Genomic DNA, 15,931 nt, shown 5'->3' with positions numbered 1-15,931 from the left:
TTTGTTAGTTCTTCCGAGAGATCGCGATTTCGTTCGTTCCGGGCGCGCCGCGGTGTTTCTTTCGTCGTCTGATTGTTGGGGCACCTTTTCCATAGTAGCCTCATTTTCTTTCTTTCGTTGCAAGTTAGACAAATGTGTCTTTGATACGGAATGTTGCCGATAGGGTTGCGAATTATTGTACGATGTTTGTACAGATCGATGTAATCGTCGTGTGTGAGATACATGTTGCGTTGTGTGGGAGATAGATATTGCGTTGTGTAAGCTCTGTTTTACGTTTATAAAGACTCGTGTAACTGCTGCGTAGGAGATAGGTGTTTCGCGGTTAGGCTACGAAATAACTATCTCTTTACGCAGGCCCATGATCAAGTAGTGTCAGAACTCGACATTCTTCCTAATAGGTTGATTGTCGAGACCGATGCATAATGTTAAATAACTCATGGGCGGGTCTCGTGCGTAGTCACCTCCTCGTGGTGAGACCCGGTAATTGGCATCGTTTTCCAAAAATTAATCAGTTGATTAATCTTTGGAGAACGATACCAAGCTAAGAACTACGCATCAGTCCAGTTTGGGTCACCAAAAGCCGCCAAAAGAATTTTGGATGATCTAGACTGGACTGCAAAGTGGGACGCCACGGGACACCGTTGGTTCAGTTGGAATCACTAAAAGCCTCCAAGAGAATTTTTGATGATCCAGAGTGAGCTGCACCGTGGGCATCGTTGGATACCGTTGGGCACGGTTGGACAACGTTGGACAACGTGGGACAATGTAGAGCAACGTGGGACAACGTTGGACATCGTGGAATATCTCTTGACTATATCAAGTCCATCATAGGTCCATTCTGTACAATGATACTTATCTGACTTGATTATGAAATCATTCTCTTATTTCAGACTAATTTGTAAACATGTGTGCAAACACACATCAAAAGGCGCATTTATTTGACAATGAATAAATTTTATATTTCTTTGCGTAAAAGGAGGGTGAATGAGTCGCGAATATGATGGATCTCTGCTCGCGGTGAGAACCGGGCAATTATTATTATTTGATATATAATTACTAATTGTATAATTATACAGCAAAGCAGTGAACTGTGTATCTGGTATAATTATTAATTATATGGTAAGTAATATGAGCTAATTTGCTGCTATCCTGACTAGGTGTTCATATCGATGCATCTACCTTTTATGAACATTGACAATACGCTTTTTTATTTATGAATTATGGAAGCAAAGAATCAAAGGAAATATTAATCCCTTCTACTCCAAAATTGTATAAGGCGGTTTTCGATATGCTCTTATGGATTTCCATGAGTAAGGTTTAATGTTCAATCTTTTCTTCAATTAATGTTCAACCATTTTTTTTGGAAAAGGTCGCGCGGGCTCGTTTATGTCTCTGTATATCTTGTACGAAATAAATTGCAATTCAGGTATCGTTCGGTTTGAGGATCATTGTGCGCCTCACTGCTTAGACTGGCCTCCTTTCGTTCGTGTAAGGAGGTTTGTTCGCGTGCAGGAATATTTTGACCGACTTTTAATTATCGATAATTAAAAAACAAGTTTCAAGAATCACCCTTTGTATTGCGTTGCAACAGTAACCGAACATCCTGTATAAAGAACTATATTTACCACAAAGAATAACATTTTGAACTTCTCTATTATTTTTTTGACAACGCAATGGAAATAAACTAAAAAATAATAGTCTGTAGAAGCCCGCTCTTTAAAAATTCATTCGCGTACTGCAACTTGTTAAATATTTCAGAACCAGAAATAATAAAGCAACAGCTGTATATTCGAAACTAAAGTTTCATCTAAAAAATGGATAAAGTTACCAGCTACGATTGTTAAATCTCATAGAATTATTTTGTTATATAACAAACTCTGTGTGTTGAGTACAAAAGGTCTTTTAAATTGGTAGGAAAAATTTCGATATCAAAAAACAGGGATAGTATATACCAAATACTTATATACCGAATGTATATAATAGTACACATGTTAACGTACAAGTAACTTACGGTATAAATTGTAGTCAGCGAGATTCTGTGTCTCAAAATGAAACGAAAGGATACGCAATTTTATTCTTGATTTTCTACCCCATATACTATATATATAGTAAACAGCAAAATATATTATCTCCATTTTATAACTGGTGATTTATATCTACAGTCTGATAATTTCATTTAAAAAAGGAGCGAATCTTTTTAATTATCAATTCGTCATTAATTTCTACAATTCGGTACAAATGGTCAAAAGTGTCCAGATATTCACGAACATACAACATGTATATCCTCGCCTTGATACATTTCTAACCGAACAAGTTCACACTGAAACGCGTGCAAACGCTAATCTTCGGACGAGTGCATTTTGATTCGTAGATTACTGTAAGCCATACGCACCCTCTACAAGGGTGCAATGAAACATCGCGTATGCAAGTACACGAAATCCTAACGCAAATCCTTTGGTCGGAATGCCCGTAAAAGGACGAAGGGATAAAAAAGTAGACGTTCCATCAAGGAAATTATTCCGGCTGGTATCGAATCACGAAAACGGAGTACAGAGTGCAGAGACGGTACAAGAAAGGAAGGCGTTCGTTTGTTCTGGGTCAAGCTCGAATATTTGAATTGTAGATCGTTCCCGATCTTCGTGACTGTTCGTCGAGAATAAAGATGATAAGAGTCGCACAGCGGATCAGAGCGTAGATCACATAATTTTCCGCTGTAACCGTGACTTAATCAGCCATCCGGAGAAAATGAAGTTAGATTATTTATCGAGTCCGAAAAGTGCTCCGGCGAATAGAGAAAATGTTTAATTACGAAATGTATTGTTTGATAAAACACGAAAGTTCGCGCGCTATAATTCGGTTGTCGCTAACTTATCGAGTATTAGGGCTATTACCCCGACGGTAGCCAAACGCTATGGTATGCGAACAGAGCGTTCTTCCACCTCGAAAATCACTTTCCAACTATAACAATGTTATCGCTAATTGCCACCTTGCATTCGAAATGTCAACGTTCTTTCGCTCGGTTTTAACCGAAACGAACGCAAGAAAGGGAAAAGAATTGGAAACTTCGTTAACGACTTGAAAGAGCTATTCTCGAATCTAAGTTGAATGTGAATGACTTTAAGGCAAGAGGAAACTTTGAATCGCCGAACGCACTACATTACCAGACTGGTCGACCCTATTCCCTTTACGGTTATTTTAATTATGTTTTAAACGAAATAGTTCAGACCGTCCTGACTACATATCTGTTAATACGACTGCGTGCATTAAACGGAAAGGGAAAACGAATTAATGAAACGAAAATTCCAATGAAGAATTTCATTATACGATCTCGAGTATTCTACAGATTTTTATCGACCGTTTGATAAGGAGAATCGTTACGTTCCCTTCCGCCCTAACTATTTTACCGTCTAACTGCGATTTTAAATGGCTGCTGTGGAACATATCGCTCGCATGCTCGTCCCCAATTAAAATCTACCCGGAAACATTTTCAAACAGGTGGCAGAGGAAATAGAAGTACAACGACAGGGAAACAAGCCGCGTTATAAATCAAATACAATGAAGAACTCCCATCGTAAATCATTATCGCGAGAAACGTTAACAACTAAAAAATCTCTTCGTGTATCATTGTACTATTATTATTATTATTATTATTATTATTATTATTATTATTATTATTATTATTATTATCGTTAATGTTTTGTTATTCCATATAAAATATAAATTCCATAAAATAATCGTACTCAATGCAGATTATGAACTTTAAATTGGATGTATTTTACTCAACTGATTAACTGTAGAAATTGACTACATGCAAAATGTTCTTTTTCCATAAAAACTAATAATAACATGCAACGCGTGTTAAAGCTACGATCAGTTTCACGCTTTTCAACTAGCAATTAAAAATTTTGATTGTTAGAGGGTACGTTATCTCGAAAATTTAAATCCTAAAACTATTCGAATTTAATGTTTCGCGTACCTCTATTGCAAATGATTGAAATGATTCGTTAAACGTTCGGCGAGAAAGAGGAATATATTTCTTAAGATATTGCAAGTTCGGCTAACACGGAGGTTGACTAAGGGCTTCAACTTCCTGCCATTGTAATTACGAATTCACGCGATAAGCGTTTTATAATGCAACTCACCGTTATTAATCGCGGCGAATGCAACGGCGCTGAGCAGCCATGCAGCCACGCTGATGGCGGACATCTTCGTTTGCCTCGTTGCAAGTTTCACCTCACATAATACGTGCCTCTTGGACGTTGGATAGAGCTGGAAAGAGGAACAGACACATTGTATTAAGCACGTACATGCAGTCCTAAGATATTGCAGGTTCGTTCGTGCGTTCGTAATTTTTGTAAGAGCCACCGCTTTAGTAATATCAACTTGGCTAAATCGTGGTGTGTACGTGTATCATCGTTAAACTACGTTTTTTGTATGAATAATAAAGGAATTTTTCATCAAACTCTGACCTCGTGCCTGTAAGTTGAAGAAACGCTCGATTGTCAGATTCTTTGAAATCTACCTTCTTTCGTTAATCTTTAATCTTAGAATCTGCATTTATTCTTCCATCTCTTGACAATTACTTCGGAAGATGTACGGAGGAATTAGCAATAACGAAAATAACATTTTTATATCACTGCCTTTCTTAATAGAAAACGTAGCTCTAGATATACTTCGCGTTGAAGTAAGCGATTGAATATCCAGAGATAAAAACGAAACATATAATACACTAGCAAATATTCTGCGAGATACTGGTTCTATAAATCGAGCTACTGAAATAAATACTTCAAAGTAATTACAATCTACGATCAAACCAATTTAACCTACTTACGATAGCTTAAATTCTTTTAGCATTTGGAAGTTGATTATCTCGTGAGTATAAAAGAATATAAATAACCAATTTTAACGGGCACGGAAATAACCATCACTCGGCAGCAAAGTAGGTCACAAGTTTATATAAACATTCTTTTATTACTCTGAAGTTTTATATTCATTTTTAGATCATCGTTTTAGACACTATGTTAATACCTTTGCGAAAACAATGGCACACAACGATCGATAAAACGATATCTTTTCTGTGAAAAGTAGCGACAATCCAAACAACGTAATCGCAAAGACAAATATCCAGCAGAACAGGTCCTCCAGAAACCTAAATTTCGCGTACGACAGACAAAGCCTCGACGCTTTAACTCGGCGTTGCCATTCAGAGGAATTTCGCTCGCTTCGAGATTCGCGACACGAAAAAGAGCAACTAAGAAACGTTAGAAAAAGAACTACCAGAGACGTCGTAAACTTTGTCTAAGAATTTTCACGCTATGCGCGGATGATCTTCGATGCGAGCCGTCCTCTTTCTTCTTCCGTTTCTTCTTTCTACCTTTCGAATCTTAACGTCATGTACACACAATCGTGCGAGTACGTATTCGTGTTTGGACACCTGATGCAATTCGATCAAGATTTTGATTTTTGTTATATTCTCAAAGTTATGATCGAAGAACGTCTCTTTGATGCTAACTCTTTGCTACTTGCCATAAACGGGATCAAATATTCTGGTTAATTTAATTCGATACAAGATATGCACGTGAGTCGTTTTAATTCCACGTTTGTCTGCAATTAATAATTGGCATTTCGTACGATCTGCATAAAGTTTCAGAATATGAAATATATGCGGAAACGCGCATTTCGATTATTCCAAAATTCCAACGTTGGGCAGACACGTGTAAAGTCAATTAGTACAAGCGTCTTCGAAGATTCCTACACCTTGAATCACTGCTCTTTTATTTATATTAATAAATATTATCTACGTATCCTTTTCATCAATATCAATTAATTGTATACGGTTATTTGAGATAAGATCAAAGACGAAAATTAATGGATCGTTCGAAAAACTCCTAACGTTTTTCATAGTTGATTTATTTGAGTGAAGTTTGCAGTGGATTTTTTGTGTACTTACTGAACATCAAACGCATCAATTAAAGAGAAAGTAAATTAAAAAAAAAAAAAAACGTTCAACATTCATTAAGAGGTTCCGTCTGAATTTTCTTGTTCATATTCTCCCCATGTTTTCATCGCAAGAAACTGGATATTCCTGAAGCCTGCAGAAACTAGCAAAAACAAGTTTTTCAGTGTAACGATCATAGAGTTAACTAGCAGGTAGCAAAAAGTTACTGGAAGAAACTACAAATATATGTACACTTATACCGTACTTGTACCGATTCCAAGAAAATGTAACGTCCTCTAATATTTTCCTCGATTGCACGATAACCTTCCCAAACGATCGCATAGACTGAAGAGTTTTGTTTAAAGTATATTCTACGTATCTGCAATAATTTGAAGAGAGAATTGTCCAAATATGATTCTGCGTTTAAGATCGATAGCGATACATAAAACGAACTGAAGAAGTAAATTCTTTCGTGACGCGGCAAAAGCGTGATATTTCACGATGAATCCACGATAAAGGGAGCGACCTGCTGGTCGCTTCTTCGGTTGTTAATCGTCGACGAAATGGCCTGTGGTGGCCAGGGTTGATGTCATCGTGCGTCCCCCAGGTGGTTCCGGTCCACCCCCGGTTCTCGTCACGCGGTCCATTTATTCAAATCACACGCGATGCGACACAACACAACTTGGAAACGCACGCTCGTCGAGAGATCTCTTTGACGAGAACAACAGAGCAAAGGGGTTGAGGGACAAGGAGAGACAAAGAGTTAGAAATAGCATGAGGGAGCGCGACAATGGTGAAAGGAGAGTAAAGAGGAAATGTTAGGGAAGAAAAAATAGAAACGTGGAATTAGAAAAAGAGAAACAGCGCGTGAGGGTATGAGTGCGGTAACGTGAGAAAGGAAAGAGACAGAGAGAAGGGGGAGAGAAACAGAAGATTTGGAGAGATTGAGAGGAAGGCAGGTGAAAAAAAAGAAAAGGAAGAGTCACAGAAGAGGGAAAATGGAGAGGGAAAAGCTATCACTCCACCCGTCCCGACTACTTTCGGAAACCAGCACACAACTCAACCAACCCTTCAGATACACGTTTCTCGCAAGTTCTCCGCTCCTTTCATCCGGGTTCGCTTTTACTTTATGCAACGGTTGTGCATAGACTCTATATACGTATATCGTCGCGCACCGTGTGCAACGAAAATCCGAAATTCCGCTTTGCCACAGGCTTACGAGAGCGTCGCGAGCTCGTCGCCTCGCGCATCCACGCGCATCCGTTTGCTTACAATTTCAACCAACTACCACCTTAACAAATTCTTCGTGAGCACCGAACGCGACTTTTTTACGTTGGATATCGATTATTATTTTTTCTAGACAATTGCGATATTTTTGGATTATATGGCGCATTCAAGTCGTACGCAGTGAACGTGTTAAAAATCATAATGGATTATTGATTAATACTACAATTTTATCTGAAATTTGAGAATAGATTAAATATGTTTCTTCTTGTTATGTTCAATTAATTTATGTTTGCCTTATTTATATTTGACAAATACTACAGATAATTTCTTTTTACATCTTAAATTCCCTTTCTAAGTTACGAAGTACATTTCCTACGTTTGCCATTCATTTCAGTTTTAAATTACGCGATATTCTGCGATTAAACTTAACAAATATTTACACTTTTAGTGGCAATTAGTTAAATAAAAACTTTGATTGGCAATTGATAGTTTACGACATTCCGTGCAGTTATTATAAAAATAATTCGAGCTGTGTGTTAGGGAAACATTTGAAAGGACGAAGTTTACAGGAAGTTTACTAGAAGTATGTATCTAACAGTATTAATACCAACAACCTTGACAACTACAAGGATTTCGATAGCAATCTTGCTCGGTATTAACCTAAATCTTGTTTCGAAGCATCTAAACCTATCTGCAACTAGCGGGTCTTATTGTTAACTAAGTTTCCTTTCGTAAACAATTGGGACGTTTAGAAATTTATAAACTTTGTCAAACTCGACACATATTATGTACCAATACGACACAAGTTAATACTCGTGCGATTGCAGTTTCAATAGAAGTTCGAAGAATGGTAGACGGTAAAGCGTGATAATCTGTATAACGTGATAAACTCGTAAATTGACGAGCCACTGATAAATAATTTAATTTACGAAATAATTGGAATATAGAAACTGGCATTATTTCTTAACATCAGCATATTTTCCGATCTTTTAAGCATTTCTGTAAAATTAACCAACTACCAAATACGAATTTACTAATATCTTGAACATCTTTATAGGAAAGAAGTGATAAAAGTTAAAGATCATCTTCAAACGAGTGGAAGTAGCGTGGTGCAATAAATAATAGTCCTCAAAACTTTCTTATGTTATCAGTGTGACTGCACTTGAAACCAAAAGCTTCCCTGCGACAAGAAATCCAGACAGGTATTGATCCTTAAACTTTATTCTGATTCAAGCAGATATTTCATGTTCGTCACAATTTAATTTACATTTACGTGTTATTATTCAAATTACATGAAAGGTTTTATCTCTTACATAAGTTTGGTCAATCTTTCACACAGGGATAAAAAGGCTTTCCATTCGGCTCTTCGCTTTATCGGTTTAAAATAAAATATTCAACGACCCTGACAACAATAATGCATCCTTCGTTGGATAGGGATTAAGAAATGGTCTGAATACATAAAAGCAGAATATGTTGAATAAAAGTCATTTGTTGAATAAAGTGCATTTGAATTGTGTAATGTTGGAACATATAATTTCTTCTAATTACTCCTTTATTTAATCGTTTTCTACCGTATAATGAGAGTACACAAAATAAAGGGACAAAGATGAGTCACTTAATGTTTCAGTTTAAAACAGAAATTTGAAAACAGAAATACACGCACTCGCGCAAGACAGCATTTTCCAATTTTAAAAGAAACTTGTACCTCGCATATTTTTCTATAAAAACTAATATACAATGTTGACCGGTTGCACGCGTGCGCCCGTATTCATCGTAAGGCAAGATTAAACCGCGGAACTGAGAAAAGTCAAGCCTAAACGACTTCATATTTTAGTCTCATACGGAAGTGACGATAGGGATCTTCCGACTTTTTAACGAATTCATCGCTTTTGTGCGAAAAGCAGGGGAGACTGGGAAGAAACGGGCGGACAAAGGTAGGAAGAAGCAAGCGCGAGCCTTTTGCCGAAAACGGAAATAAAGTGGAAGGAATATCTATCTGGCTATCTTAGATAAACCTCATACACGAAGTGGTTCGGCTTCCTGCTTTCGCGATAAATCAAGAAAACTCCATTTAGAAATTTAAATGCTAGAAGATAGAGAACCGGAAGAATTACATATAGCAACGCCTATGTAACAAAAAACGGTACCAATTTTTAACAATCCAACCGAGACATTTTATCAACGAGCGATGAAAAGCTCTAATCGATAGAACCAAAGATCGATGAAAGCGTTCATATTTTGGCAATGTCAACGAACAGGTCTCTATTTGCCACTTCGTTTATTACAAAGCTGCTAGCCAATTGCTACCAAATGTTCGAATATTTTCATAAACCAATGTAGCACGTTTATTGAGTATTTTCCTGGCGGAAGTTGGTTATTTGCGTACTTTCGAGTTCAGTTTAAATACACGAAAATCATTAACAAGGATGGAAATAGCTCGCTCTTCTTTTTGAGATATTTGCAAGAAATTTGAGCGCGTCAAAGAAACGAAGAAAATATCAAGAACGAAAGGATGTTTTAACACGAGAGAAGATATCCGCTGGTTGGTTTCGTTACAGTGAAAATAAGGTTTATCGCAGTGACAGAAGAGGCAGCTTCGTCCAGTGTATTTTTCTGATAATGATATCAACTATAATTTAGCTAGTGTGCAAGGGAGAGCGTTGCATAACTAACATTAGCAAAAATAATACGGTGTTCCACTGTAGTATATGGAACCATTTCCCCCTGCGTAATTTTTACTCTGGTTACCCGTACAAAATATTCCGTACCACCTCTGACTCTTCGCTTTTTTCCATCCCGTATCGTGGAAAGTTTCTGATCCTACGCTTTAAAATTCATTAGCGTCATTCGACCAAAAAGTAAACGTTAATTTTTGTAATTTTATTCATTGTCTGAAAAAAGCATACAAGAGGAAACGAAAGATAATGAAAGAGAGAGGAAGAAAGAGAGAGAGAGAGAGAGAGAGAGCGGGCGGGGAGGAGGAGAGAAACGTGAGCTCTGCAAAAACGTATTAAATTAATTCTCAATGAATGGAGCGAGGTCAAAACGGGACCATGGCAGTTCTTTCAAACAGTCGTATCTCATTGGCTGCAGCGGTCGTTTATTTGAAACTTCCTGCACTCCGTCTTTGATCCTGTCAATGAGCTTTGACTAAAATGTAAAGGCCAAAATTTTGTTTAAGTAACAAGTGAAATTTATCGTTTTTGTGACAATTTTTTCCATGACTCTGCTCGCTGCTTATGAAATTCATACATTTTTAGGATTCTTATTGCTCGTTATAACTTTTATATCACGTCCTAATGAATCTGACGTTACGTTAAAAGAGAACGTTGTTGTTTTTGTTTGCGCAAGTTTACGAGTGTAATTTCATTACTTCGTCTTCTTGTTCGTTATCGAGGTAAACACGCAATATATTTTTCTACAAACTTCTTGATTACATCTCTTTCCACAAGCTTCCGTAAAAACTTCCTCGACTTATCTTTCCTTCCCTCTTTCATTGTTCAAGTGAAAATTACATGAGACTAAATGACAATTACTTATGAGCTATTCAAATGATAATTGCTGCTCTTCTTTCTAGCCACGACTAGGGAGAGTAGGGAATACCCTGGCTTGCTAAATATGCCGGCTATAGCGAAAGTTGAAGGGAAGTTTTTCCAACGAAACTACTGCCATTCCAAAGAAACCATTCTACTATAATAACAGCAATAATCATAAGAACAATAAATATCCATATATGAACTATCTTGGTCGTTTATACAGATATGGAATTTGATATAGCATGTTTAAAATCGCGTCTTGCTACAAACCGACTCAACTTTTATGCCCTTTGTTCACAAATTTCACCATTCTCGCCCAACATGCAAACACGCGCACATCCATACAGGCAGTTCGAATTTCACTTCACGGGAAAACGGTCGATTGTATCCGGATGAAAGCGGCACAAGAGATAACACGCGCGCCTATCCTTTCCCATGGATACTACACATACATACGTGTATAATATATTCTTTATTCATTGAACGATAAATGACTGTACGCAATTTTTCAAATCCATCCGCGTCACGCTTTTGTTAACCGCTTTTGACAACCCCGGCGTGGATTAAAAACCGCATACACGAAAGCAGGCTGTACTTGTGGCAAAGTTCAATTTTAACTTTGACCTTAATTCCAAATTACAAGATTATGGCTGACACGGTACAAATCGCGTACGATATTCGATATTTTCATCCCTACACAGAGTTGAAGCGATAAATAGCTTAATAATTAATACACCAAGTAATTGATACATATATAGGATCTATTTGAACAGTAATAAGATTGATCCTTTTCAACTTGTTATTGGCAGAATCAATCGTTCGAAAATAGAGAGAGTTATACCCGATAATTATAGTTTTTAGGGTAATTATTCTGATGTATAGTACGTCTTTTTTATAGATTTTTTTTATCTCAAAGAGCGGCAGATTTCTTCCGGGTAGCTAATATTAAATAATGTATCCATAGATAAAAATATCATCCTAAAGTTGAGCACTATACGAGCTGTTTCTTTAGCATACACGGGTACTAGAAACAAGCAAAAATGTAAATGTAATTTTGAATATAGAGACATAAATCACACAATCTGATGATGAAAGTTCTACAGCCTACATGGATAAAAATTTATCCGTAACACGCAGATAGAAAAATTACAGTTACCTCTTAACATAACAACGATAATGTCAACGCGAAATATTGAATTTTATTATATTTTTTCTTTTTCTTGGCTCACCGAGAAAATGAAACTCAAGCATTTAGAAGCATATAATTCATTATTATGTTAATGAAACTTTCATATATTTGTACGTACGTACATATTTGAACACACACGCGTAAACTAAAATTTCTCCATTGAAATGTTAAACGTTTGAGAAAGAAAGAAAGAAACGATGAATAAAAAATCCCAAACTATCCAAACCGCCATAAACTATCGCAGTAAACCATCGATTAATGTAACACGTGTTACTTCGATCCGAATCTCTGTCATGCTTCGATAGTCGACGAATTACGGCGAACGCGAAACACGCACATGGGGACGAAAAAACGAAATATTCCACGGGCCAGCTGTCTACGTGTAACGTTTGCAACTTTTTCACAACGGTCCGCATTTCCATAATTTAAAACGAAAAGTTAAATTACCTTAACGCGGGCTGAGCAAACAGCTAGCATAATCTAGCCGTCCGTTGTGTTCCCAGACAAAGAACAGTCGCGATATTCGTAATTAGTGCGGAGTAATTTCGTGTTTTTTGTCACGGTCGGTAAAATTAACCGGAACATTTTTGGTCTTTAGAGGCAGACGAACGACACTGCCGCGGATAATACGCTAAACGCGCGATTTGCCACCGCGAATCGACAGTGCGCGGACTAATCTTTCGAATAAATGTTGAACGCGCACGATGTGCTTGTCAGGCAAACCATCGTACAAGAGATAACGCGTGCACGCTAAAACAGGGACATTTCAATTTTATCCAACGAGCGATACCGCAAATTCCACCGCGAAATCGCGCAAAAACGAATTTCCGTGTCGCGCTTGTCCGTTCCGCGTTTAATGCTAATCCCGCGAATTGCCAATTCATCGTCTCTTCCTTTATATAGATAAAAACATCCTCTCTCCACCTCACTCTCGTTTTCGCTATACATCACTCATATATTATTGTTTAATAATGCAATTAACAATGCGCATTATTCATGCATTATTTAATTTCACGTATTGTCGATTATGCGACACGCAGCACCGATCGAACTTTGTAACAATTTATTGTGTTTTAATATGTAAGGACACAATATGGAACGCGATGTAATTAAGACTGATTCGACCCTAAAGCAAACTTAATACGAAATATCTTAATGCGAAAAGGAGAGTATAAACTAGTGGAGTAATATTCTCGTGATAGCCGTATCCCATTACAGAGTTAACAGAATTTTCAAATGTTTTTATATATGTAACATTTATAATATATTCATATATATTCCAAAAAATATATTCAAAAGCTTCCAAAGTTTCTACAAACGATCAACTTAAAGTCATTTTCCTAAGCCGCTATAGAATTGTAATTGGTCTTATGCATCACTGTACACCGTGTGTACGCGTTTGACATAAAACAGGAATAAACGATCATTATCCAAACCGACGCTACACTATTAATCGATCACTTGTAATAGCCCGTGTAACATTAAAGCACTGATACCGATCTCGCCGCAAATAGAGAGACAGCATTGTTTACCTTGAACGCGCGTGCGAAGCTCGAAAATAAAACGCTTCAACGAGCAGAATGTCATTTATATGATTGAACGCACTACACATTGCCGAGAAGTGCTCGTGCGATGTATTTCGCCGATGTCTGTTAATCAGATATACACAAACTATTCGCGTACTGTGTAAAAGTGGCACGACACGACCGAGCAACGATTCTAACAATGTGGCGTTAAATAATACATCGTGCATCGTGAAAATTATCTATATCGAGCCTAGCGTGCGATGGAAAACGAGGCTGATTTACCCCCGTTCCATCTCCTTCTCGATATTGTTCAAACAAAACTTTATAGCAAGATAGTTGTGAGTTTGCATCTTTATTTCAAAATTGGTAATATCGGGCGCAACTACAAGAGGCAGAGCATCGAGAAGCTCGATCGAATCGTCGATGTACCGTTGCAATCGAAGCGAAAAGAAATTGGCAATGAATGTCTCCCCATCGATTCGACTGGCATAGAGCCTCGTTCAAGAGAAAAATGCGATAGTTCGTCTTACCTCTATTGCCGTTGCTATGCCGCTTTCATCACTCCGTGGTGGATGCGTCGAGGAATGAAAGGCTGTTCACTTTTTCCCCACTTTTTCTCTCGCCTATCCTTCTTTCCTGCTTATGTCCTATTTCCGCACGCAACGACACAATTTATCACTCGCGAAAAAGCGTTTAACGAAAATCTGATCGAACTCTCTCGTTAAGTCGCCGCACACGCGAATTCCAACCACATGAAACACACTGAGACTTGTTCTTTTTTTTCCTTTATCCTTCTTTATTTCCCAGTGATCTTGCAGCGATCGATATATCGAGTCTTTCGAGCGGAAAACAACACTCCCCTCGATTCAACTGTCACACCGACACCCTTTTTTTTTTTTAGAATATATCTTTTTCATACATTGGCCAAAGAGGTACGATGTCCGTTTGCTCGCCTTACGCTTCTGTCGTTGTCTCTAGGCGTCGCTAATTAATTTCAGACACAGCCACGTTGATGGCAATCTCGGGTGTATTTTAATTAAAACTGAAAACTGAATGTCGCTCACACAGCGCACTTGACCTTCCCCGCGGGAGATTTAATTGAAACTCCCTTGATAACCATCGACGGTTACGCGTACGTGCGTCGATTAATCGTGCACTTGTATTTCGCATATTCGGCGAACTTTCAGGAACATTCCAATCGTGTCTCCGTTTCGATTCTATACGACTTATCGCGGTCGATTACAGCGCACCTTCGATTCTCGATCGCACATCAGCGCTACGGTGGATATATTCGCGCACGATGCCACGATCGAGTAGACGTTACACCGTTAAAGATTCAAATCTCCAGCCAAGAAACGTTTCTCGAAGTGTTTAAAAAAGTGTGTACCTTAACTGTTCCCACATAGCGTCTTCCAACAAGTGTTATCCGAGAAGTCACAAAAACGTATCACTCGATTTCGCCCGCAGACAACAACAAACTTTTTCTGCGCACTGTGTTCGTTTCCGAGAACACTCCGAAGGACAACAAATCTCCAGTCACTTTCCTACTACTTCAAGGGCACGAAACTTTTCGCCGATTTCAATGTCAATATCGTATGCATTATACGAAGATTATCCGCGTATTAATACGCAGATAGCGTATATTTACACGTGTAACGGTTACTTGCACATGAAATTCAACGAACTCGTGTCATCTGCAGTGGGACATTCGTCCGCGAACGGGGGATTAGGTGACTTTTTTCTCACACAATCGCGAACTTCGACCGCGCGATTAGTGTCATCTCGCATCGAGCATGTGTATGAATATATCGATTACCGATCGCGTGGTAACTGTTACCAATCCCGAAAGAATTTTGACGCGGAGTAGCGCGCGTGTATACGTGTACGTACGTGTACGTGACGATCACGGAACAAGACCCGACCGTGTCGCGGTGCGATAGCAAACTGACGTCCTGACGGGTTGCAGCGCCCCAACGACGGTCGTCCGGCGAACCATCCACCACCGTTTCACCGCAGGGGACCCACCACCCCTCACCATACCATCCCTACTCGCTATGCCCCACTACACCTGAAGCTTCTAATCGCAGCCAGGTTGTTGTACCATGCACGTGAAATTTCTCAAGCTCTTTCTAGGATCGAATCCTCCATCGGTTTGAGATTACATGTGTGCGAGAGCGGAGTTGTTTGCTGCTTACGGTAAGTACTATTGATTGCTGACAACGTTTTTTAAAGATCAGAAATATTGAATATTGAAATTTCATAGAAATGTTACGACTCTGTGAATGTCTCATTTGAAGTATAATACACCTTGTAGCGCTACCAACTTCAGAGAGTTGATTCACACAGGATTAAATCGAGCATTCGATTTTAGTCAATTGTTAATGTTAAGTACGACGTGGTGTTGAATATTTTATACACATTAATGTTTGATTTATTGTGTGCAACATTTGAATTTTTTGATTTTACGATTTGTGTTATCTAAAACCGGTAAAGTGTAATTTTATTGCGATACGTT

General features: G+C 38.2%; 1 protein-coding gene across 5 annotated transcripts in view; it reads right to left on the bottom strand.

Moving 5' to 3' along the window:
• Positions 1–15,340, bottom strand: part of LOC122568784 (lachesin-like) — a 473,901-nt gene extending 458,561 nt beyond the window's left edge. For 4 of the 5 annotated variants that reach the window (XM_043728940.1, XM_043728941.1, XM_043728942.1 and 1 more), the window contains exons 1-2: positions 12,338–12,468; positions 4,143–4,269 (exon numbers count right to left, since the gene is read on the bottom strand). In XM_043728940.1, the coding sequence (XP_043584875.1) occupies positions 4,143–4,269; positions 12,338–12,367 (157 nt within the window). In that variant the 5' untranslated portion in view covers positions 12,368–12,468. Of the gene's footprint in view, positions 1–4,142; positions 4,270–12,337; positions 12,469–13,946 lie in introns of those variants that run through there. The other variant, XM_043728945.1, reaches the window with a different exon arrangement.
• Positions 15,341–15,931: the final 591 nt, after the last annotated feature.

The sequence above is a fragment of the Bombus pyrosoma genome, linkage group LG6, assembly GCF_014825855.1.
Source record: "Bombus pyrosoma isolate SC7728 linkage group LG6, ASM1482585v1, whole genome shotgun sequence".
NCBI classification, from domain to species: domain Eukaryota; kingdom Metazoa; phylum Arthropoda; class Insecta; order Hymenoptera; family Apidae; genus Bombus; species Bombus pyrosoma.
Note: the sequence above shows the minus strand (reverse complement) of the source record. Positions and strands in the feature narration are given on the sequence as shown.